The sequence below is a fragment of the Lepisosteus platostomus genome, chromosome 2 (genome assembly GCF_059453375.1).
Source record: "Lepisosteus platostomus isolate fLepPlt1 chromosome 2, fLepPlt1.hap1, whole genome shotgun sequence".
NCBI classification, from domain to species: Eukaryota; Metazoa; Chordata; class Actinopteri; order Semionotiformes; family Lepisosteidae; genus Lepisosteus; species Lepisosteus platostomus.
Genome location: NC_142612.1, coordinates 14092109 through 14118741, shown reverse-complemented (window position 1 = coordinate 14118741; position 26633 = coordinate 14092109). Strand labels below are relative to the sequence as shown.

General features: G+C 35.2%; 1 protein-coding gene across 3 annotated transcripts; it reads right to left on the bottom strand.

Annotated features, from left to right (window-relative positions):
• Positions 1-1704: 1704 nt before the first annotated feature.
• On the bottom strand, positions 1705-26070 carry LOC148675975 (cytoplasmic tyrosine-protein kinase BMX-like). 3 transcript variants are annotated; one of them, XM_088599268.1, is made up of 21 exons: positions 25937-26070; positions 25119-25264; positions 22014-22118; positions 21611-21692; positions 20451-20570; positions 17947-18008; positions 16821-17002; positions 15188-15247; positions 14419-14469; positions 14134-14190; positions 13412-13477; positions 12679-12733; positions 12078-12157; positions 10130-10257; positions 9306-9371; positions 8186-8357; positions 5856-6072; positions 4813-4877; positions 3775-3893; positions 2709-2866; positions 1705-2187 (listed from the first exon to the last, which is right to left on the bottom strand). In XM_088599268.1, exons 2-21 carry the CDS (start codon positions 25254-25256, stop codon positions 2122-2124), a joined length of 2049 nt encoding a protein of 682 aa, XP_088455394.1. In that variant the 5' UTR covers positions 25257-25264; positions 25937-26070; the 3' UTR covers positions 1705-2121. The 3 variants fall into 3 exon arrangements, with proteins under 3 accessions (XP_088455394.1, XP_088455402.1, XP_088455406.1); XM_088599276.1 differs by lacking the exon at positions 13412-13477; XM_088599280.1 differs by lacking the exon at positions 20451-20570.
• Positions 26071-26633: the final 563 nt, after the last annotated feature.

The window sequence follows — 26633 nt, the reverse complement described above, 5'->3', positions numbered from 1 at the left end:
AGTGAAAATAATTTCAGGGTTCCAGTGTCCCTGTCTAGAAACAAGATTTGCCAGTATGGTGATGTAATAAGATGGTACAAAATATATATTCATGGTTAGAAGATGCTAATGTCATACTGTATATATACATATTAATGGATAGCTCACAGACATAAGAAAAATCAGGCCACAGTATCGCATGAGTTCCACACCTGTTTAGGTGTGTATCTCACTCTGGCAAGAATGTACCACCCCCATTTGTTAGGCAGAAATCAAACTCAAACTCCTGCAGCCAAGACCTGAAGTAGCTGTCTGCTGCACTCTGACCTTAGACCACACAGTCCGTCATACAGGTGCTCCTTCAAGAGACCAAAGAGATGGAAACCACTGGCTGCAAGGTGGTCTCACACTTCCCCATAACAGCATGAATAACAATGGGAAGACTGGTTATTTATTTAAGCATGTGGCTTAATGTCATTGTGCAGCTTATTTGTTGGAAGAACTGTGGGTTCTTGCTGCAGGGCTTCATCTAGCTGCAGACAGAAATTGCATAACGACACACATCTCTGTCTTTCCCCTGCTCCTGCCTCCCACCCCTCCTCTCTCCCGGCTTTTGTTTTCTTATGCTACATTACCTTTGCTTACTGGCCTGTATTTCTCACACATGAAGAAGGCTTCACGGCCAAAATGTTGCGTTTTCTTTCTTCTCTTTTCAGCATGGAATAAACCTATTACTCGTTCCTTTGCAGCCTACGAATGCTGACGCAGCTACCCACCCGAACTACTCACACCTCAAGTGTGTCACCCCAGTGCCTGAAGCATGACGTTACTTCAGACTGGTGATACTTTATGCCTGTGAATGGTACTGACAAAGCAGAGAAGGAATACTCTACTTATTCATACTCACTTTTCAAACAAATATTTAAGAATATATATTTTTAAATGCCCTTGTGGAAAAAATTAAATTAGAATAATTGCTGGATACAGAAGAACTGGTCAGCTTCTGAACTATACAGCAGTATGCAGTTCCAACTGTACAAATGCACATTAATTTATTTAAAATGGTGTTTGCTTGCTTAGTATTCAGTGTAATATTATGGTACCTTACAATGTTTACCATTTAACAGGTAACAAGCAAAGTTATCCTGTTATATTGCTTTAAGATGTTTTGTTGTTGTAATCATAATGTTAATAATGTTGAATAGGCTGGAATCAGACAGCAAAACAAGCTTGTGTTGATGAACTCAGAAAGTTGTATTAGGAAGCACTCTGACTATTCTTGGAGCTAGTTTTTTTTTTCTATTTTACAAACAGTGGTGAATATTACAATTATTCCGATTGTCCTTTGAAAATTCTTTGTTCATCTTCCTGCTGTTTTTACATGGAAAATGTTTCCCAGCATTTCATGAATGTCAAATTATGCAGCAAAAAGTGGTAACAAATACACAAGTCCATGAGAATACAGTACCATATTAGGTTGATTATGAAAAGGATATCACATATTAAGTAATGGAAGTCATGATAATAATTCTAAATAAATGTAAAGCTATTTTATAATAAATATATATTTACATAATAAATGTCAGATCTTTGTTGCATTAAATATTCTTTTAACTCACCTATAAGCTTTGGAATGTAAACTAAGGGATACTTGGAATGAAAAATGTATAGGGAGTGAACCTTATGTTGTATAGTTCCGAGGATATAATAACTGTACACTTACTGTAGCTTTCTGCATTTTAATGTCTCAAAAATTACTGTATACGTATGTATTATATCACAGATACTGTATAAAGTAATACAATCATCACATTTCACTTCACACATGACCACAAGTTCATTTTAGCCATATGAACAGCATTATTTACACCCTTCAGAATAAAACACTACAGTATCTCTAAAAGATGAAAACATTGTTTTCAGTGATAATAAAGTGAGCTTCATTTAAAAAGTAATTTAAATTTAAAAAAAGATTGTTAAATCACACAGGTTAGTGATCAGTGAAAATGAAACCAGGTGGTTTAAATGTAGATGCTGCATATCAATTTCTCCTTGTTTCAGATTTCTCAGAAATAAAATGAATAGTATTTCCTTATTCTTTAAAACACAGTTGGTTGCCTTTGACAAATGTGCATTACAGTATCACTCCTCTCGAAACCTTTGGATATTTTCATACAGCTGGTGAAAAGAAGGTCGGTCTTCAGGTTTCTGGAAGAAAAATATAGTTCAGTTGTATAAACATGTATTACCAAAGATATATTTGTGTCATATTACCAAATATATATTTGTGTCAAACTTTAAAGAAACATTTTTTGATAAGCTGAAATCCAAACCGTTTAAAGGGGAACTGCAGTTCCATTGTTTCAGACCGGTTATGAAATCTTGATCAAATAAATTGACTCAACTGTATAACAAAATTTTACGAATTCTGAATTAAGCTGGTCTAGTCCTGGTAGAGTGCAACAGTTTGCAAGGATTGTGACGTGAAGCGGCCCTTCCTGGTCACTAGTCACTGTAATGACTAATGTAACGTGATATACGAACAAGTAAGTACAGGTTGTGCAGCAGCACAAATACAAATACAAATTGTATCAGTCTGTATCAGCGTAACCAGGTCAAAAGTGCTCTCATTAACATTTGTTCATTTGTTAAGACGATGTGAAACATGTGCTTTGACAGTTGAAGAAACACATGCAAAGTAACAGCAGTGTTGTAATAAATTAACTTGCCTCATGCCAACAGCTTTTCAGTATTTGGTAGAAATCCTCACACATCACTTGCGGCCTGTACAATCGGTATCCCTGCATTATCTTCTCAGCCACTTGAGTGTTGTTGTAGAGTTCGTAAGGCTGCTTTCCCAGAGTGAAAACTTCCCACATGAGGATTCCTGGGAAAGAAACAAATCTGGTTTATGAGGAGACAGGGTCTATTGATGTCATAAAACTCATAATCTGGCAGGAAGCAATATTCCAAGTTCTTTAACAATAACCATTAATCCCTTTCCAATAGATTTGACCTCCGATTGCACACTTCAATTCTGCAAAAATCGGCAAAGTTGTGAAACCATGGAAAGCAGCTGCTACTTCTGTTCAGCAAGCCAAAACAGCTGATTTTCCAAAGGGAAGTATAAAAGCAGTTTTCCTGCTGCTTTCCAAGAAGGAATGATTTGATGGGAAAAATATCATCCCAATTGGGATTTCACATGCTCCAACATTTCAGTTAACTCTAATGGTCTCTGACAAACTCCCTTCTATGATGTCACAGAGCCCACAGGACAGGTGAATTAATCAATTTCAACAAATGACCTCAGCAGCAGGTGAGTTCTCTTGGACAGATCACCCTAAGCACCAGAGTCTGCACGATCATAAACCGTTAGTTCTCCTCATTTACAACACTATCAGCGCTGGCTATTTATTTCCCAGTGTTTCTTCATTCCTTGGCTGAACTTTCTCTTTACTCTCATGGTGTTCAGGAGAGCATTTCAATAGAACTGTGTAGGATGGTGGGAAAGGCTTTTCCCATATAAAAACATACTGCACTGTAGCAAGGTTTTTAATACATGTCTTTACAGTTGGGCAAATTAGGCTCATATACTATATATGCCTAGGCATAACAAAAACAGTAAAATGTATTGTCTATACTTGTATTCAGGGTAGGTTTATATTGATATTCAGTAGTTATATATAAAATGGATATATTGGCCATTGATTATTTAATCTCTGTTCTACTGTAAATCTTCCATCAAAGGTTACTACACAGATAATATACAGTACATCAAAGAAAAATGTATCGTACCAAAGGCCCACACATCAGATTTGCTACTGAATCTGGTGTAGTTCAAAACTTCTGGGGCAGACCACTTCACTGGAAACTTAGTACCTGCAGAGCTTGTGTACTGGTCATCCAAAACATACCTACAAAACATCCAAAACATTATCTGTAAGTTTAGCAAAGGATGTTCGTTGCAAATAAATATTAAAATTTCACTTGTGCAATATATCTGTAATATCTGCCTGTAAGAAAACAACAGCTTTTACACACAATCGTACTTGAAGGTACTTTTAATTAAGTAAAAAGAAAGTAAGAAAACCAAGCATAATTCTGTTTTCCTAGAGGGCAGACACTATGTACCATGTACTTTAGCTAAATGAGTTCAAATGGCTGTACATAAAGGGAATTATTTTAAATTCCACACAACAAATAAACAGGTATCAAGCACGAAATATGACTGCCATGTTATTTAAGTTTTGAAAAACCTTTTTTAAAATTAGTTGAACTTTACATTCCTTACTTTGCTTTTATTATGTTGTTTGAATGATTTAAGATATACAGTACAAGTCAAAGTAATTGATTAAAGCTGTGGCATTGTGTTCAGATTTAATCTTAAAATAATCAGGCACGAGTGTACATCCTCTTTGGGCAGCTGTAGTAATTTACTATTTTTTAGTCTCCAAAAATGTCATTTTTCTAATTCAGCCACCTTAGTGGCTGAATTGGCCACTATATTGTCTTTCCTTCTGTCATGAACTCCAGAGCTTTGAGCTTTTTCCACTCTTTTTCCCGAAAAACATCCTCTCTGAAATGTTTTGCTTGAGTTTTCTGGCCTTGGGAGATTCTCCCAAACTCTTATTTGTTAGTGCAGTGTCAGCTTCACTGTCTGGTTCAACCTTTCCTGTGCTGGAAATAACCTAACTGCCTCAAATCACATTCTACATATCATATTAGTGAAAATAATGCTTCCTTAATGTGCAGTGTGTTGTACATCATCTTAGTCACGGAACAATGATCTGGTCTGATGTATCTGGTGTTGTATGTTAAAAAAAATTCAATCACCTGGCCATTCCAAAATCAGATACTTTCACTGTCAGATCCTTTTCAACCAAGCAGTTTCTAGCAGCCTATATAAAAAGGAAAAGACACTGATAAAACTAAAAAAGGTTACATTGTCATAAATTAGGATATTCTAAGTGTGACAAGAGCAGCTCTGACCCCAGTAGAATTACAATCAGAGCCGCTTACGGGCAACTCTGGCTTTAGAAGTGTCCAACACTTTTGCAGTATATAATCAATCACACAAAGAACTTTACATAATACATTACATTATGAGTAAGAGAAGCTCCCCTGATTCCAAAGGTCTCCTACAGTGGAATATAAATCAGCTGCTGAAAAAATGTCACTTTTTTCTGGAAGCTACAAAATATCCAGAATACTGACACAAAAAAATCTACTGTACTGTATATGCATTACTGCATATGCATAACTGTACATGCATATGCATGTATGCATATGCATGTATGCATATGCAGTGAATGTATAATGGGCTTTCAACAACAGAGCGAGCATCACTCTGTAGCCTCTAACTCATCTTTTCCAGCAAGCCTCACTTCGAACTCAGTTAAAATCCCATCTGCTCTGGATTCAAGCCAGATATCTTCAAGCACCTGAGGCCCATTCAACAATCATACTGGATAAGCACTTACGGGGTAAGGTCTAAGATCAATACTTTTTCATAATGTATTTACATGTAAATTTTACATTGAAATGTCAGCATGTATTACAGAGCATATAACAAAATAATTTAGAAGAAGTTTACATTTTCAATGCCTTAAAAAAGATGTTAAAATGAATCAGAAGACAAGAGTTTTGGTCATTTCTGTAGTAAATGCATACACCTAAATAGTATATTAGTAAATGAATATACATGCAGATTAACGACTGTACTGTACTGGCGCTTTCCACTGATATAGAAAGGCATAAATGTTTGGATTTTCTTTCAGCTGTGAAACATTCTCCCAGAGAATTTACAAAAAACAAGGAACAAGGATGGGTTAAGTTTTTCGGAAAAAATAGCGAGAGATTGATACCGGCGAACTTACCAAGTCTCGGTGAATAAACTGCTGGCTCTCCAGGTACATCATGGCATCACAGACGTCGAAGCACATCTCCACCAGCTGGATCGTCTGCAGTGGGCTGCCATGAGCCTGGAGGTAGCTCAGCAGGCAGCCATTGCACATGTACTCAGTCACAATGTAAATGGGGTAAGTGTCTGTGCAGACCCCATGCAGAGCCACCAGCTTTGGGTGCCTCAGTTTCCTAAGACATACAAATTGTTTTCAAAGAACCAGGTTAAAGAATAGACTTCTTATTTTAATATTTAAAACATCAGCAGACTTACTTCTCAGGAAGCCCCTTTTTTCCTCAGTTGAGACGCACAATAAAACATTTGCAGCACTGGTTTTAGCTTTACCATGATCATTTACGCAGAACACTATAGAAACTTTGCATGGTTTTGGAAAATTCACTTTTTAAAAATATGGTTTATGTGCCAGTATTTAGGTTTTTAGTAAAATCTATATAGTAGATAATTTGTAGGGAAAACAGTTCACTGGAAAAATGTTTAAAGGTATCATTTTTAAGTCCTAGCTTCAATAAAATACACTATAACTGCTTGTAAATTACAGTTATATCCAAGTTCTGAAGCATTCAAAAAAACATTCTCAGTGGCTATTAAAAATTGTGTTTCTATACTATAAGATCTCATTTAGGTAGAGTAAAGTATTTAGTGGACATTATGGCCAAAATAAATGTGTCCAGACCTTTTGTATTTATAATAAGAGAAGTATAAAACCAAACGTGTGCTGAGGGAGCTTTGCGGATAGGTGAATTTAAAAACTTTAGTATACAGCACTCACAATACTGTGGTGATGCCTACTGAAATTCTTAAAAATTCCAAGAAAATGGATTTAGGCAGGTACTAAAAATGACTTTTTAGTTGCACATCTATTGCAAAAGCTGAAAAAATAATCTAAGCTGTGGTGCTGAATGCCTGTTGCAGAAGCTGCAATTCATGATATAGAATTCACTGGTACTTAAAAGCAGAAGCAGAAGCAAAATGCATTTATGCTAAAAGAAAAGGCGAAATGGACATTTATGGGATTGATAACAATTGTATTAACACAACAGGGCTGGTTAACCAACAACAGGTGATTCAGATTGTCATGTGCTCAGACTGGGGGTGGTGAAATGTTCTCGAGTCTAAAATTAATTTATGCTGTCTCGCATTTACACTGTAAATTGCTTCATCTCCTCCCCTAATTGTTTTAATTTCAATATCTAACATAGAACATCTACCAAGCAAAGAAATCTACAGCCCTGAATTGTGAAAAATACTCAACATATGTTGAAACCATGCATATGATGGGGGAAACCCAATCAAAGCGATTTAGAAAAGATCAATGTGTAGAATCTAGCCCATCAACCAGAGATAAGGATTGCTATTATCGAAAGGAGTTGGATGATCCATGCAGCATATATTTGAGTTTTTCTAACTTTAATTGATCCAAAGGTTGTGTGAAGATGGGGATGGTGAATTCCAGATTACTAATATCAGGTGTCTAGAAAGCAAGCAGAAGCATCAATCCTGTTCTGCAAACCGGACAAAGGGATATCATTGGGTACTATACCAGAGCAATCAGAGGACTAGGTCTGATGTGTGATTGCACATGATCAGAGACTACATGATCAGAGTCTTAAAGATAAAGGTCCACAGAAGACCCAGCTTGGGAAAATACAAAAACAGAAGCTTGTTTGCTAGAGCTTCTCTGCAATAGAGTCACAGAATTAGTGTTTTAAGTTTTCACGAATGTTGATCAAACTCACATTAGAAACCAACTATAATGCATATCTGCAATTTCTTAATTGTATACAGTAATTTGCTTACCAAATTTGAACTGTAAAATGTTGTAAAATGAACTACAAAAATGCGGAAAAGGATCCTTCTAGAAGCACAAAAATGTTCAGCTTTCTATTTTAACCATTAAGCTATTATGTAGCAGCTATCAACGGTGAGTAAACCCAGTTAAAGTCAAAGTTTGATTTAACAAAGACCCAGCTACCTGTATGACATCGAAACCGATAACCTGGCTTTTTTAAGATACAGCTGGATGAGATCCTTGGATCAATTACTGTACCCAATAATTACCAAATGGCCACATGGCCTCTCCTCTCCTCCTTTTGTAACCTTTTTTTCTTATGATTAAAAAAAAGAGAAAGGGGACCATACAGTATATATTATGCTAAAGGCATAGTTACACAATACCAGAAAATCTGATAAGGAACTGTACCCTTTTGGAACACACAATACTCTTGTGGTTTTTATTCATAGGAAAATGATAAATTCCGTTTTGTTACCTAGTAGGGAACTTACATCATGATCTGTGCTTCTTCTATAAACTCTTCCTCTGACATGGAACCTTCCTTGATCATTTTGATAGCAACTTCATATTTGCTTTTCCAAAGGCCTAACTGCACCACGCCAAACTGCCCTCTTCCCAGCTCTTTCAGCAGGGTGATCTCCTCACGTTTCAGCTCCCATTTCCCTCAGAACAAAGAAATAAAATGTTCTTTTACTTTTAACCAATATTTCTGACCAGGGGTTTAGGTATGAAAAATGTCATACTGTACTGATCTTTTCCTGTTATGCTTTTCAGACATGATGTACACAGAGATGTACACAGATTTTCACCATAACGTAACGAGCATGCCGTGTTTTTTTTTGCTTACTGATGGGTTTTGATTGTTTGACAAATTACAAATTTCAACTTTTTTATTATGCTTTATGTGCATGACAACAACAACAACAATCATATACATTTTTACCTAAAAACTTTTGCCAGCAGCCATATGACCCTGTAACTCACAAGTGAAAACTCCTGAAGCTCAGCAGATGTGAGCCTGGTCAGTACCCAGATGGGAGACCTCCTGGGAAAGCTAAGGCTGCTGCAGGAGGAAGTATTAGAGGTCCCAGTAGGGGGCTCTCACCCTGTGGTGTGTGTGGGTCCTAATGCCCCAGTATACCAGAAAAGTGATGGAGACACCATACTGTAAAAAGGCACTATCCTTTGGATGAGACGTAAAACTGAGGTCCTGACTCTCTTTGATCATTACAAATCCCATGGTGTTTCTCAAAAAGAGTAGGTGTTACCCCGGCATCCTGTCCAAATTTCTCATTGGGAGCCGCACATTGGTGGTGGTAGAGGAGAGTCCCCATTAGCTGTAAAGCGCTTTGAGTGGAGTGCCCAGAGAAGAGCTATACAAGTGTAAGCCATTCTTCTTCTTCTTATTATTATTAGCTTCAGGGATTAAAAATTTTGAAATAAAGAAGCATTGTTCCATCTTGTGGATCAGTGTTCACTAGGAACCACATGCTCTATCTTGCACACTAATATATATATGTATATGTTTGTATATGAAAAAATGAACATGGATTTGGAGAAATAAAACATTACACCGCCTAGATACTCCTTGATTTAGATGTAAGGTATTACCATTAGCAGAGGATGGCACCTTGGTGTCTTTAATTAAAGCTGGATGACGAAGTCTTGTCACCATTCCTGAGAGAGAAATACATTTATTTTACTATCCCATTCATACAGTAGGCAGCCTACCTGTATATACATCATGTGGTTTTTCCCACTTCCTCCTACTGAAACGTGTTCAATGCTTATTCACATAAATGTTTTTCTAAATTAGAAGCTATGAATAAATGTGAAAAGACCATTACAGACAATTAGGTTTTTATTCACAAAGCTTTAGTGAAAATAAAAATGGCAGATGAGGAGAGATAAGCTGTCTTTCTATAATGTACTAACATTATAGTTAAAGACTAGGTGAAAAACATCACAAGATGTGATGGATGGACAGAATCAAAGAATCAAAGAATCAAGATTTGGACATTTCTCCACTTATAAAGTTAAAATCTGCTGTCAAATGGGGCACTATCATAAACATGAAATGGTGCCAATTTCAGCAGCAGTGAAGGGTTCCGTGTGACTGACTGAGGTAAACAGATAATGGAGCTCATGTAATGATCACGAGCAGCCATATTGCATGGTGAATGGAATAGTTCCCAGAACCACACTCCAAAATCAGGGTTTTTCACTTCTTTCTCTTAAGATCTCTCTGTGTTACAGACCAGCTAATGTATGCTATGCCAATCAGGCTTACTGATCACAAATTGTGAAGTATGATTTCCCTATACTGAAGAGTACCAGAATAATGCAGGACCTCCAATGGTGTGTCATTCATTTCACAGAGCAACAGAAACAGTTTCTACCAGCCTACAGTAATTTACAAGAGAGAAAATGATTACCTGCTGCATTGTGTTGGTGATATTGCACCATTTTTGGAACAGAGTCAAATAGATGATTTTCTGCAATATAATACTTGCTGTCAGGGGTAACATTTACAAGGTAATGACGAATTGACCCATTTTTATCACTGAAAAGGAAAAAAATAAATTAAGAAATTACGTGGACCCACTTATCCTTACAGGCGTGTTCTATGTTTTCTATAAAGTCTGCTAAACATATTTGATTTCAAAAAAAGGGATAGAGAAAAAAAGTATGCTATGTTAATGCACAGTTCTTAACATTCTGAAGCTTGTTTGATTGATAAATACGTAAACACTTTTCTACATATACAGAGATGTATGTTGCCAAACATGAAGTAACGGATCAATTTAAAGATAAATTTATCTTGTAATATAAGAACTGTTGTTCTTAATCTTTTCTTCTTCATCTTACATTAAAGTAGCTTTTCTCAGAAGCCGCCTTAACTTTTAATTGATCTAAGTGTTAGCATTTCCACCCAAATCAATTTATTACAGTCTGTGAATCCAGGATAAAGTTATAAATCAGCATCAGCTTGAATCAGTGACTAGTTTATGTATTTTCAGAGTGTTGCAAATCAAAGCATTGCGAGGAGAACAGAATTCAGATGTGTAAATTATGCAGTTCGTGGAAACACGGGGCCATAAATCATGCTTTAGGGATCCTATCAATTCTGTTTTAAAATAATTTAAATGTGTCTATGTTCCATACCCTGTATGGTATTACCCTCATTTACAGACCACACTGAAGTGTACACGTTTATATCTGCAGATAGAGACGAATGCATATTTATATAAAAGAAAACTTCAATTTTTCATAGTGTTACTTATGAAAAACATATACTGTAGTTTATAGAAAAAGGGGAAATCACAATGACCACAGAATGCATAGTCATGTCCAGTTAATTCTTGGGATTGCATGCTTATAGCCCAAGACTTTAAGGGCCTATGCTAGATGAATATTAAAGGACTGGCCTTGAACTTTAGACAGGAGTTATATGACTGTTAAATAGAAAACATGATATTTTCTATTATCCCCTCCAGCTATTTAAAAAAAAATCAAATGATTTCCAGGTTCAGAATTGCACAGTACAGCCTTGTATTTGGTGGATTGTCTGTCTCTGCAACTAAGACTCCTTTTAAATCTATGGTGTGGTCTGTGCTGAAACTTCTGGATATGAACATAACGTAGGTGTGGACCTGTCTTCAGAGTTATTGCAGCCACTGGAAGGCGCCAAAAGCCTCTATCACTTGAAAATAGGTTTGGGCCTGTATTAATCATAATATAAAAAGTGAACAGTTTAGAAGCCATGTTGATATAAAGAGTTTCAAAGTGTTCCTCAGGGGTTGGGTTATAAGCAGTCAGTGATCCTCCTTTTGGTGCAACAGGTGGCTTCTCTCTTGACTGTTTAATTTTTTACAGAAAGAGACTGGCTGTCGCAATTTCAGTGGGAAATTACAAGTGGATTTACTGTATTAATGTTCTTGCCCTGTTTTACATGTATTATTCAAATCTAGCAATTTAGCATGTAGAACTAAGGGAATAGTGTAATTTTCTGTATGGTCAAATAAAAAATACATATTTTAGATTTCCAAAAGGACTTTTTTAAGATGTAAAAGTTCATTGCCAGTCTGGTATCTATTTTCCATACAAATATATAGTAAATATCTTAGAGTAATGCCACACAAACTACTTGCATACCTAAATAGCCATGAGTAAAACAATATACTCAGTATGTAACTACAGTGCTATACTTAATAATCAGTGACAAATACAACTAGAGCTGAATAAAGCAAATACTTATTGAAAATAATAATTAAAAGGTAAACCATGAGCTTAAATGTAAACTGAGTACAGTAATAAGAAACTTTATTAGTATTCAGCTCATACACCAGTGTACGTACGTTGAAAATGACTTTTCATACTCACTCAAAAGCGAGGGTAAAAACAGATACTGTGTATGTCCCCTGCTGACTTGAATCTCTAACAACAAAGGCCCCTTCTTTTCCCTGTTTTCAGTGAGCGGAATGAAAAGTAATCAATGTAGGAACCTGAAACACTACATTATATTTTTATAATGCTATATACTGTATTCTGTGTCCCTTATATTTATATTTATAACGCTAATGCAAATGCCAATTAAAGTGCTAAATATTTCTATAGAATACAATATTTGCTTAGTTTTGCCATAGAATTGTGTTAATAATCCTATAATTAGTGATAACAAAACTGAAGGCATCCAATGTTGACAGTAAATAATCAGTCAAAGTGAGAAAAAATGTGATACATCAGCATCCAGATGAAAATATTATATAAACAATTATATATATATTGTTTTGAAGGCAGTTATCGAAGGAAGTGTTATGTTTTTAACTGTGTGATTTGAGTGACAATTCGATGCTGTTGTCGATACTGACTTGAGGGAAGATAATTATTTTGATAGTGGGGACATTTCAATATTTACACTTTCAAATAATGCAGGAAATAGAAATGCACTGTCACAATGGCTGAAGACCATTTTTAAACTCACTTTTTCACGTAAGAGCTGTTCTGCCTTTGCCCGTGACATATTTCCTGCGTACCACCTACAAGAGCCAAGGTAAAGTTGCATCCTACAGTATATGTTTAAACAGTATGTGGAAAAAATCAGCAATAAGACCATATAATGAGAGTTTATAAAGCTATTGAAAAAGATAACGGAACCATACTTTGGTTTTTTTAATTAACATTGTGTCTCAGAAGCCTGGGCTTTACTGGCTTTTGAACTAAAATTTAGATTAAAATTAACAGAATTGATTCAATGCCAAACATAACCTTTATTGTTATTTTCATCCTTAAACAATACCAAAGGACTCCAGGGTGAAAGTGAGGGTGAAAATGATCTGCACTGTTTAACTGTTTGGTTATGAGGCTACAAAAAAAGTAAAAAAAAGTCATTGGCATAACTGTTTCGTTTTAAATTTTATTTTCTTTATATAAATTGTGACTTGTTTCTTTCTGCATTTCAACAAAATACAGTACAGTCTTGCTACTAATGTATTATAAATGAAGTTCAATTCAAACTGTTTCTATGGGATGCCATGAATCTACAGTATGTACAATATGGTTCTTAATTTTATAACAGATATGTCCTCAACAGATATTTTTTATTAACATTCATTTATGCAGGTTGCATGATGAACTCAGAGTCCACATAACTAAAAAGAATACATTTAAATGAAAAATGTAAGAAAGACAAAGGAAATAGGAATGGAGCTACTCACTGATAGTCCTCAATGTTAACAGAGTGCAAAGGGATGGACTTGCTGGGAATATTATTGCTGAGTGCACTGCCGGAAATGAGAACGTTGGTAGGAGGCAAAGTGAATGGTGAATCAATCACATTTGAGATGTTTTCAGTTTCTTTGTCAGAAACTGCTGAGAACAGTTTGTGCCATGACGGTCTAACATGAAAGCCTTTTTATTTTGTGAAAAAGATCATTACAATTAAGGAATAACACTTATTATTACATATAACACAATATCCTAGCTAAAAGAACATTTCCAAATATTGCTAGAATGCTTCAGCTTGGTTATGTCAGACATTGGGACACAACATTGTACTGTACTGTAGCAACATTAATCTTAAACGTCTGTATATGATTTTAGAAGATGTTATTCAGTATTTTTTCGGCACATTATTAAGATATCAGTAAGTTAGCACATCCCACATTTACAGCCTCATTGCCTTAATGAGGAAGTCAGACCACAGGGAGAGAGTGTTACAGTGTAGTAAATTATCTTTCAACATTTGTATTACTGCAATATTTCTGTAGAAATCTGCAACTATTTTTTGATGTTGCGTTTGGCTTGATGGGTAAGATTCTATTTTAAAATGATTTATCCTGTTGTAGATCTTTTAGTTTACTAGTTTTCAGTTTACTTTCAGTTTACTAGTTAAGTAAACTGAAATCTTGAACCTTGGCACATTTAAAAAAAGACTTACTTATCCATGCTGAGAGACCTCTGTGGAAGGTGATGACTGGGATTAGATTGTTTATGCCTATGAAGGACAATAACAAACGAGTTCTTTTCAATTCATAAAACACAAAGTGTAAGTATGTGCTTATATGATTGATAAGTACAATTATCTTCCCAAAAAGGTTATGTTAAATCAAATACCATTAACACATAATGGGGAAAAAACACATTTACTGTAACACAAAGTAAAAAGACATTCTGATGTTTTAATTGTTAAAATTAATTTCAAGAGAAGATGTAGTACACTCACTCCACAACTGTGCTGAAGGATCGCTCTTTCAGGGTTTTCAAAGGCTCTGTGCTATGACCACATTAAGTAAGTGTAAGAAAAAAAGAACTGCAGTATTAATTACACTGAAAGCTGAAATGAAACAGGGTTTTTGAAGAACGAAAAATAGTATACTTTGCATTTCAGATGATGATAGCATGTCAAGACCTTTCAAAATCTTCTTCTTCCCAGAAAAGCAGAATTGCTTTTTTTAAAAATATTTTTTAATCATAAACATATTGTATGGTGAAACACCCAAAATGAAGAGCTATCGTTAATGCACTGTAATATACAAATCTGGCTAAATGTCATAGTGACACGGGATACTTGTATATTTGACAGTGACAGAGAACAGGCAGGAGGTAGGTTTGCAGCTTTACAAAGGCAGAGGGATTATTGCCCTTCTGGTTACACAGGTGTGCTATTCAGCAGCAGGGAGAGAGGAGGGGAGAGAGAGAGACTGCAGGTGGACTAAAAGGGTGAGGACAGCTTCCTGCAGCTCCAAAGAGTGCGAGAGTTATGGGGCCGTGTTTTACAGGGTGCAGTGGAGTGGGGGGGAGCTGCTAGAATGCAGGGTCAGGAGGTCATCAACATACTCCATAACTCCTTAACAATATATTCTTTTCAGAAAATGTATTAGTTGTCTCTGGATGGATTTTAATTGGAAGGATGTCAGCAACATTTACACAGAACTATCAAAGTAAAAGAAGACACTACACTTTATTTAGTGTGGTCAATTAAATGCACTTACTTGGCAGCTGGTTTAGGACTTTGCGCTTGTATGTAAGTAACAGGAACATACCCTTCGTCCCTGCATAGAAGATGCAAAAAACAATGTAAATTAATTGTGCACTTTATAAGTAAAATAATAGGCAGTGTAGTGCAAGCATGTTTTGTTTTTAGTTCTGTATTTTCTACAATCATGACTAAGTAGTATACCCGAATCCAGATCACTGATACAAATTAGAAAGCGCAGTGGACCTAACTTTTACCCCTGTGTTATTCCACTAATCACATCACCCCAAGATAAGAATTTACATTTATCTGTATCCTTTGGTTCCTGTCCATCAAGTTGGTAGGTTAAAGCGTAGTTTTGTGTACCACATGTTTCATTGAATTAGCATAATAAAAAGAAGTATATGGAACTACAGATATGAAACCTCTCTGGACTCTTCGTGGGACCTTAAAAGACCAAAGACATGGTTCTGAAATGTTGGATCTTATTATATGTTTTGAAAAGGAAGTCATTAAGTATAAATTATGGGTTTTCTGCTATAAGTCTCATAAATAGAAATGTGATGCTTAAGCTTTACTATTGTGGAAAGATTTAGATGTGGGCAAGGTATACACTTATACGGACACAAAAGGTAAGTTGTAACTCATAAGGAAGTGTACTTGCATGTCTCCTGCTTCAGTACACCCAGTATTTTACTTTAATGAAGCTGCAGATCTAAGTTCTCAGGACCTCTGCATACAATAGATGCACAACTACCACACTGAAAGAAAACAATCTGCTTGGTGATATACCGTTTATGCTTGGAATGCTATTTCTGATAAAAATAATAACTTTTCAGATTTTTGGACTTTTTTAGATTATGAAAAGAACATAAGAAACATTATAAACAAAAAGACATGAAAGCGATCCTGAGTTCTCACCCAGTCTACATGTACAAATGATTGCTCACCTGTAGCACACCTGAGACACTATAACCTGCAGAAATCTGTGGATAAGAAGAAGTCTATATCTGTTTCACCATTCATACTTTATCAAGTTCCAGTTTTATTGACTTCTATAGAATCTTGAATTAACTAACATGGTTCTGTGTCATGTATGGATTGCACCTATGGAAACTAAGGATTAGCTTAATTTTAAATAAGCTCTGATAAGTGTGAGACATTGAGGAAAATGAAAACATTTTGTTTCTTTTTTCCAGGTAAATGAATATTTGCCCACAAATATACTTGCATTGGCTGGTTTACTTTGTTGTTGACAAATGTTACACATCAGGATGTTCAAAAATCATAGCACTTCAAAAAAAATGCGAGAAGAAAAAGAAAAAAGAGAACCATGACATTACCCAAGATCCCAACATTGCCAAATTTGTATTTTAAATCTGATCTTTTAGTTTTGCCGTGGCAACAGGCTAATAATTGCAAACCTATTGTGTTTTACCGGCAGCTCCACAGTCTCGTTCTGAAACTTGGATTTCAATTACTTCAATTATTACATGTCTTGGAAAAAGCAGCTATTTCCCACCCATCACTTCCAATGAACTTCCCCATTTTTCTCCATACACTGTATCTCTATAGCTACTCACAGGAGAAACACAAAAGGTGTATAATTATTGATGTAGGAATACAGAAAAGCAAAAATAATATCTTACCCATTCATGTCCTTAACTTTCCACCACTCTGAATTTTCTTCCTCTAAAACGTAATACTTCGCCCCTTTGACGAGGCTGAGCTCACAACTCCTCATGCCTTCGTAATGGTGCAGGGCCACCACAACTTTCTGTGGCTCCTTCCTTCTCTCTGGAATAGGTGGCAAAGTAGTTCTTTCCCGGCACTTTAAATTGAGACAAGAATGATAAATACATGTTTGTCAGAGACAAACTGTAAAAGGTGAATGAAAATGTAAGATACATTTAAATTAGGAAAAGAAGCAAAATAATTGAACTAAGTATTAAGTAAAACTAGTGTTTGCTTTTCTGTGCACTTTTCTGTCCACTGCAATGTAGACTCTTCAGCGAAAATGATCCCACATCTGCGGTAATGGATTGGGGCATTACTGAAGTGGCAGACAAGCTGCTGACAGAATGCAAACGCACTGCAGATGACTGTAGGTAACAGTGAGGTTCAATGCTCATTAATGCAATGTTTTATGTTAAAACATTCAAACATCTGTTGTGACTGTCTTTGAATGTTTGGATCCATAATTATCTTCTGTTGTTTTGCCTTTTGTATGGTTGACCATTTTGAAAAAGTTATGCACTTACTGACCTCTACATAGATGGAAAATCACCTGTTCATCAGCTGGAACTAGAGATGGGGCTTAGAGTATTTAAACCTGGCCTGTGTGACGGAACGAGTCAATGTGTTGGGGTTCTGCTTCAGAAAGGGTGGTAACCTTGTCTGTGTGCTGTTCTAGGGCTTGGTTTTCTTGTATTCAGACTTGTATTGAACTGTTAGCAGTGACTCTGCTGGAAACTATAGATTTGCCTATTTTAGTTACTGATTCTTTTCTGTGACTGATTTGTCTTTTTTGAATTAATTACATGGATTTTGTTTGGCACTTGATTTCTGGGAATATGCTTATTTCTATGATGCCAATGACACCCTTCAAGTAAAAACAAGGTGTTTTGTCACTATAATGCAATTTCAATTGTGTTTAACACCAGTTTACCCATACAAGTGTCAAACACTGGACTAAAAGCAGGTTAATTGCTATTAAAAATAAATAGCATAATATATACATTAATAATGGTTTCAAACAGCCATTTCACAGTGTACCTGTGCAGGGATGGTGGGAAGGTGTTTGCTTAATGAAGGTACCCATGTCTCCCTTTTTCCTGCTATAAAATAGAAAATAAAAATAAATAAATGTACATATACAGTATATAAAGATACATATATAATCTCCATAACACAGACATGTATATTCTGAGTATCAAAACAAATGTGTCACTCTATGCATTTAAATATCTAGAAAAATAAAGCATACTGATATCGCCTAAAAGTTCTGGTGTCATTTTGATTAATTGATTATTGATCACTGATCATGAGTGACTCTGACTGTTGCATATAAGTGCTAAGTCACATCTTAGAGAAAGAAAGGAAAGCACAGAAAGGAATCAATGTGCTCAACTTATCAATAAAATACCCCTTTATGCCATCTACATGCTGGAGGCTGGACTCTGCGGTGAGTCTGTGGGTTAATAGGTATCAGCAGGTGATGTCCTGGCTCAGAGAGTCTCCACACTCCACATGACTCCACTGGGGGTGACTGGCTGATGGTAACTTGACTGCAAGGCACTACAAGTCCTGGAATCTCACTTGTTGCCCTTCCTGTGATCTCATCCTGATGTGGCACAGGGCAAAGCACATGCTCATGCAGCTTGTGTAAGACAGGCTTCCTTACAAGTTGGGCATGTGACAATTCACCCCATTGACTATTGTGGGATGAGCTGGGAAGACATGTGTCATCTAGGGCTCAGAGACCAGTGCACGGCTACAAGCCCATCCAGACTTTATGAGAATGGGAGAATACTGTAATATCTGCATGAGCGCATCAATATTTAACCATATTGGAATCAATGGTTTTGAACTGTACCACAAATTGTGAATACTGCCTATATCACAGCTTGAAAGACACAAATCAGTTCAGTATGAGAAGCAGTTAAATAAAATATGATTCCATAACACAAAAATAGGCCATCAATAAACGATAAAAGACACCCCTTGCCTATTTTATAATACAGTGCACATCATCCCAAAAAAGGTTTAGTCATTTTCCTCATAACTGTTACTGAAGTTGATTTGTTCCAATTACACTGGAACAAATTTCATTTGGGCAAATTTCTTTTGATGCTCAGTATATTATACAATACAATTGTTCAATTCATTCTTTTTGGCAAAGTTTGCTCTGAGAGAACTTTCTTCCAGGATGTTTTGGGTTGTCATACTGTACTGTTTTACTGTACTTGAACCTGTTAACCTCCACTTACAAGAAGGCGACATCTGGATAAAGCTGCATGAGGACAGCAGCAGAATCAAAATGAAAAATTGTCCAGGGGATACAGTAACTCCACAGCTTCTTATAGCCATATAAGAAATGTTTATACTGTATCATTCAGAAAAGTCAAGTCTGTTGATTAATGAGAATGTGATAAATACCTAGTTATATTTGCATTAAACTGAATAAATGTAATTAAACCTTTCAGATATACCTGACATTGGCAATGCCTTTGAGAATTACAGTACAGTGACATTTTACAAAGCAATAGTAAATGGCAATAAAAAAGTTGTGTGTATTGGGAAAAAACAAACCAGAATGGTTATGGAGAAATAAATATGATTCTTAACAGGAAACTGCTTTTGTGCACTCAAGGACATCAGTCAATGTGTGTTACCTGTATTGACTTTTATACATAAGCGATAAAAAAGGTACAGAAAATAATTACAACTTGAGGAAGCAAAGAAAGACATCTAACAAAAGTTGAGAAAATATCACAAATAGATTAAATAAGAAACAAATTAGTTAGACCAGAGACACAAGTATGAGATCACTGCACGCATAAAGAGATTGTAGTATTGATACAAAGCAAGCACAAGAGATTGTCATGGGACAAGAAACCTTGAGGGAGAATGTTAAATAAAGACAGGAGAAGAGAAGAGATTGAAGAAGAATCTTGTTCTTTTATCACTGACTCAAAAAAGGCTCAGGAAGAAATTAATTCAAGATAAATGAATTAAAAAGGTTAAAGAAATAACTATCAAACTGATCTTGTTCTGTTTTTTGTAGCCTTGTATTGACATTTATTTAACCTAATAATTCTGTTTATTTCCTTCTTGATTTAATAAACTGGAAATACACTAAAAGAGAAGACTTGCAATTTACTTTTTTTATTGGTAACAGTATATTAATGCGCAGGCTAGTGCCATCTAGTGACAACTAGTGGCATTAAACTATTAACAACGTAATCACTAACTTTGAAGGACAAAACATTTTAGAGTTAGAAAGAACAGAAAACCTATGTTACTAACATACAAATAAACTAAACTAAACTAAACTAAACTACATTGCATTTTTGTTATTTCAGCAACTAATGACCTTGGGGTAATTTGAGAACTTCCTTGAAAAACCATTGGAGCATAATCTATTATTCCTGTCCTAAATGAAGAATTTATAATTTAAATATTTTATAAAAATAAAAAAGAACAGTTTAGGTTACGAAGTGTGTTTTTATAGACAACATCAGACAAATGAACAATAGATATATAAAAAACTACATTACATGAGTCCCAGAGAGTGCATCCAGGGGCATTTTTCGAAGCCTGCTTACAGCAAAGAAATTTCCCATCTGCCCAGAACCCACTGTGGTATTTCATCAAAAGGTTCGAATTGCTCTTGATTACTGGAAAATACAGTATAATGAACTGAGATTGTCAGCTTGTTTAGTTACTTATATTTGCAATGCATATTCCTTGCCTTAACTTAATTGAAAAATGAATTACTTGCCGTAGACAAAGCAAACGAAGGGCGAGTCGAAACAGAGACTATTCCAGTCAAGACAGTTTTGAATAAATTATTGTGGTATTCTGCTTTTCTCTGATTGTCAAGAATGAAGAAGGAAAACGAATGAAGTATTTCCCTTTACATTTTAAGAAAAAGAGTCCTTGTGTTAAAACAGAATGACCAAAACAGGCACTCTGTAAAAAGGCACATGATGCTCTGTGGCAAAGTTATGATGCCATAAAACAGGTATAATCATATTTCTTGGTGGTTGCATATTAATAAATATGGCTAAATGTGTTAGTTGCACATAACATTATAGTTATGTACTGTATTTAAACTGTATTTTAATATTACAGAAGAGAAGAACATTGAATATTGAGAAAACTATTATATCTAAAAGCAACAATCAACACCCATTAAATCTAGCAATTACATGATATCTTGCCTCTTGATAATACAGCCTCACAGCTTTATTCAGATATTGATGGTAACTGTCCTTAGACGGCTCTTCATTGGTACTGTAAATACGGTCTTGCAGCAGTAGTGGAATTCTATGACTGCTTTCCAGAACAAAATTAACTCTAGCTAGTCACTTCTCAAACATTTAGATACATACTTTTAGTATTACTTTTAGATAACATATACTTTGCTTTTTGAGCAATCTGCACAAGAACACAGTAAAGCAGTTGATTAGTACATCGTCTATATCTGTGCCATAGATTATTTTTGTTTCCAAATGGTAAAAGAGATCACTATTATCTAGCAAAATATTTCCTAATCTGTTCAAATGCATGAAAGAAAAAAATGTGAAATACATCATATCTTTAAAAGTTTAATAGTGTGTTCTCAGTACAAATTCATCTATTTGTCAAGTATGTCACACAATTAATGGTCACTTTGCACATATATACCGCATATCACATCTTATCAATATTGTACCTTTATTTAATGCTCCCAACCAGCTTCTTCGATTCTTTTCATCTTTTGCAAATATATACAGAATTCCTTCATCATACACTATCTGAAATGAAAAGAAAACAATATTACCAACAGGAGTAAGGGGCAGAAATGCCTCTGCAGTAAAGACTTAGAGTATTTGGCTTATCACCATCATGCTCAAAAGTTTTTGGACTCCCTGAGACAAACACTGCTGCTCTCTCTAAAAGGGACATTAGCTGTTACTGTTAGTCTAAATTGGACATAAGCATTGAAATTACTGCATTTTCATTAGAATTTAGGAATTCAACTATGGCTATGTACTGTACATGATCACACACATTTTATATTTCTTTACAGTACATTCACTTCAACCAAGCCCCTCTCCCACACCAAAACAAAATACCTGAAATGGATACTGTCTCTGGACAGGAGTCTGTTCCTCTAGAAGGACTGTGTTAACACAGCGTATTCTTTCAACTAGAACCGTTCCTTTCTTGTTTCCTTTTTTCTGTGAGATGAAAAAGATCAATGTCAGTACATTTTACTACAAAACCTATTATATTATAAAGTTTCTTATAGCCAGTCGACAAACTTTCTCCTATGATTTCCAATTCTGTTTGATTGCATTTCACAACCTGTATATCAAACAGATCAGCTAGCTCACTTATAGTATCTCTTGAACTATCTAGTAATTAGAGATGTAGCATTGTACTGTGATATTTAATATGCAGAAGATAATATCTCAAGTTCATAAAAAAATTATCAATTATTCAGTCCTTCCTAAATTGTTACCTCATAATTGCATTTGACACATTTTGCCTTGATATGGATTAGTGCAGCCTTATACAATATTTGCTGGCTCTTTCATATAATATTCGTACAAAACCACAGATGGATCAGTAGGCATGTGCAAATTATTTACACACAGTGTGTAGAAAGACTTATGGCACCACGTAATTATTTATTATTGCCCCAGGTCCATGTTTTAGTCCTAAAATTCTTGCAGTATGTTTTTAACACCAGCCATCTGCTATGTTCATTATCTTGAAGTGTGTTCTTATTAAGATTTTTGAACAGCTGAGATAACAGTACATAATCCTATTAATTTTCTTTAGTGGGTATTGTAATACAGACACTTCAGTTATTTACAAAGCATTTTTATTGTTCACATTAAAGTAGTATATGACTAATGGCAAGAAATGTAGTTATACCAGTAAAGTCAAAATATTAATTACACAGTGCTGTCCTTTAACATACTGTATACTTATCGTTTGTGAAATCCTGGACAGTCATTAGCATGCTAGAAATCTGTTCTATCTGGTAGTGATGACACTGATGCTTCGGCCCTTTAAGAGACAGAAATTGTAGGGGTCCTGCCACTAGATATTTTTCTGCATATAAATCTAGTTGATACTCTTGACACCTTACCATAACACTTTTCTAAACGGAATGCTTTGTTGATGTGGACTCTTGCATTTTTTCCATAATCTTTGGTTCACATCCAGGATTCGATGGAATGAGCTAGCCCCATGTGACTCAAAATAATCCTAAATCTTAGCTGTGGAAAATGCTGTTTCAAAGGTTACTTTAGAAGGGTCTTTAGATAGTTTGATATAATTTTATGGAGGGAGGCTCAAGGCTCTAAATAACCGTGGGTATATTCCCACCATATATGTATATGATATGTATATATTCCAAAAACACACTAATTGATACCATTTGCATATATTCCACATACTTTTGAAGATCCTTTTCTATGTGATTTCTTCTAATTTAAGTCAATCTTTGCATAAATGGAATAATGCATTCAGAAAGGACTAATAATCATTTACTACAGAATGACAATGAAAAATATTCTTGGCACCAAGACATACAGTACATGTACTACACTAACACTTCACACAGAGATTTGTTCTTATTTTAGCATCATCCAGAAACTACAAAATCAGATGTAATTCAGTTTTTAATTAGATTCTATTGAATATGAGAGAGTGATGAATACTGTACTGTTTGTTGAAATTATTTGGTGTAACCTGTCTAGCTAAGGGATAGAATAGCGTCTTTGAAACATCAAAAACATGAACAGACGTAAGATTCTGAATGAAGATATTTTCCTTATTTAAAAAAATATATTTATTTAAAGTTTACACTCTGAGAATCACCACAAGATTTGAAAGCTGTTAACCTCAGTTCACCACGTGCGCAACAGAACAAGAAGTAGAGAGGTCAGCTGCCTGTTTAATTTGTTTTTTCTCAGGAAGACTTCAAACCATACTGGTGGCTGGAAAAGCATACAGGGGACAATGCAAATTAATCAGATTTCAATCGCTCCCTTTTGTTGCCTTTACCAGCCATCCACAAGGTGTGACGCTCTTTCCTGTCTCATTGTTTCGTGTCAACAGATTGCCTGCACAAGTTACCATCTGCACAACTGTGCAGAAGCAGAGGAGAAAATGTACTGGCTCGGTTTCCAATTCCTGTTTCCTGGGATCAAAGGAGCTTTATAAGAAACTTTATTTTATATAGTGCCTTTAAATGTGGCTTCTCAAAGCGCTTTACAAAACGACAACAACAAACGAAAAGAAAAAAATACACAAGATATACACAACGGAAATACACAATGAGAGGAGACAGCAGATGAGGGTACTGAACAGGGTAGGAGCAAAGCATTACAGAACAAAACCAGTCAAGTAAAGACCCTTCTAAAGAAGAAGGGTTTGAGTGTAGATTATAAAGAGTTTAGGGAAGGTGACTCTCTGATATCCTTTGGATAGACTTTAGACTTCTGCCGCATCATAACCCTTAGTAAAATGTATTTGATTGTGCTTTATAACAGATCAAACATTGTTTTTTTAACAGATCAAACATTGTTTCTAGGATTTAAGTGCTTAATGATATACAGTCGTCTACCTGTGAAACCTACATGTATAGACACATACAGTAGATCCTGAGATCTGGATGTAAACACCTTTGCCTCAAAGGTGTGAATGACAGGCCTTTGAGGAACTGCTTCCTGTACAGAAACACACCAGAATATGTAAAACAAGGGACCAAACTGAAAGAAATGTGGAAATGATACACACACAGTGATAATTATTCATAGCTATGACCTGATTTTTTTTTATTTGTGCATGTCTACAGTAGGGAAATACTGTATGAAGCTCATAATTGTGTGATTTTAGGGATAGCTCTATCTGTTCTACTGTAGCGCCAGCTGCATTTATTTTAATTTAGAAATAATTTATTGTTGCTCATTAAACACTTCCAGAAGAACAAAGAAAACCGAGTGGAAGTTCCTTTTCACCCTGATTGTCATCTGTGTAAGACCCAATCTTAATATCGTTGGCAGCTCTGGGATCACTTTACAGTTAATATGCACATCTCTAAACCATTCACAGATTTTAAATAACAATCCTTTCAGTATAATTTTTTTAACATAATGCAGATAACTTTCTCAGTCATCTCAGTCTTGATGTAATGCTGAAATATGAATAGAATGATCGCTTACCCCTTTATCATGCTCATAATAGGAAAGTGTTGTTTCTGTTAACTCAAAGAGCCTTTCTTTGTAGTTTCTGGGCGACATCTTTTTCTTCTGCTGTGACATCTTGAGAAGAATTTCTTCTTTTATCGGGGCAGCCTCCATTTTTGTGGCTGGAACAAATGAAAATAAATAGCACTCAGAATGAAAATAAGACTAGTGTGCCTTTAAAGGAAAAGAGTTACGCACAACACATAAACAAGAAGTGATACTTCAAGATCACCACATCTTAGTCAAAAGGTCCTACACAAAAAAAAATATCAAATATTTACTCATGTATTTAATTGAAAAAAAAGTCAATATCTTTTGTTTTCTGTTGGGATGGCGATGCTCAATAGGAGGCATATTCTGTAACCACCACACACAGTTTATATTTTAAATAGGTTCATTTCAAATAACATGCATATCTGGGTCAATATTTAGAAGAATACATACGGTATTGTGATTTCATCAGCACAAAAGTATTGTTTTTTCAAAAACACTTTTTGTGTGGTTTTGTTTAATTCACAAACTATTTAAAACAAGCATACACAATGATAAAAATAAACTATTTTTCTTTGTACAGTATTGTCATCAACATTATTGTCTATACACATATAAAATGTAACCAAACAATGTGTAACTTTGTGAGTTCTGTTTCATTTCAATTACCCTTACTGAGGGTTTGGTTTAGCATAATACATGCCACATCATATTTGCTCCTGTTGTTTTCCTTTATCAAAGTTCTGAAATTCAGTTCAGACCAAGGTAAATAATCCCTCCACCCCACAAACAAGAAAACTTACCTAAAATTACAAACAGTATTTTTTCTCTATGCTTCTAAATCGATTCACAGATATTCACAACATCAGTTACCATGTTCATTTTGAGAGAGCTAGTTCCAAATATCCACTGTTTTCTTGTTCATCTACTGATTAATGATAAACTTGTATTTCACAAAGGTGCATTGTATCCAGTTTATAGTGAGTCAAAGAAATATTTACATACACATCAAAGCTGTCCACCAGTCCTGACAGACACCCATTGTGAGACACATCATGTTTGGTTTACCTTCCTAGAAAAACACCTTTGCTGAACAAGGGACATTTTCACTGTTGTACCATCTGACATTTATAAGCAGATGATGGCCACAAATGTAGATAATGTTCTAAATTAGTTCCTTCAGTGGATTTAATTTTTTTAACTTCACTTTGATTTAAATTAAAAGCTTTTATATAAATAACCTAGCTCTGTATTTCCCTCTTTTTATTACTTCCCAAATTGTCTAGAATATGTGAATAATGTTTTAGCAAAGTATTTTTCATACAGTGTTTTTCAAGATCAGTATTCCCCATTTTGTATCTTCATATTGTTTCTATCTACATGTAACAGAGAAGTTTATTGTCAGCCAAGGCAGTTACAGAAAATTATTTAAGGAAACCTGAAATACCTTTAAATTAAATGTCATGAAACGTTCAGCTTAATTTGTTTATTTGCTGTTAT

What these genes read in the sequence shown, in the direction of transcription:
- LOC148675975 (XM_088599268.1), bottom strand. Translation starts at nt 25,256, where the DNA reads ATGGAGGCTGCCCCGATAAAAGAAGAAATTCTTCTCAAGATGTCACAG. An exon ending in TCACCAACACAATGCAGCAG is followed by an intron (nt 9,372 to 10,129) that starts GTAATCATTTTC and finishes TTTCTCTCTCAG; the next exon opens with GAATGGTGACAAGACTTCGT. An exon ending in TCTGATTTTGGAATGGCCAG is followed by an intron (nt 3,894 to 4,812) that starts GTGATTGAATTT and finishes GATGTTTTGTAG; the next exon opens with GTATGTTTTGGATGACCAGT.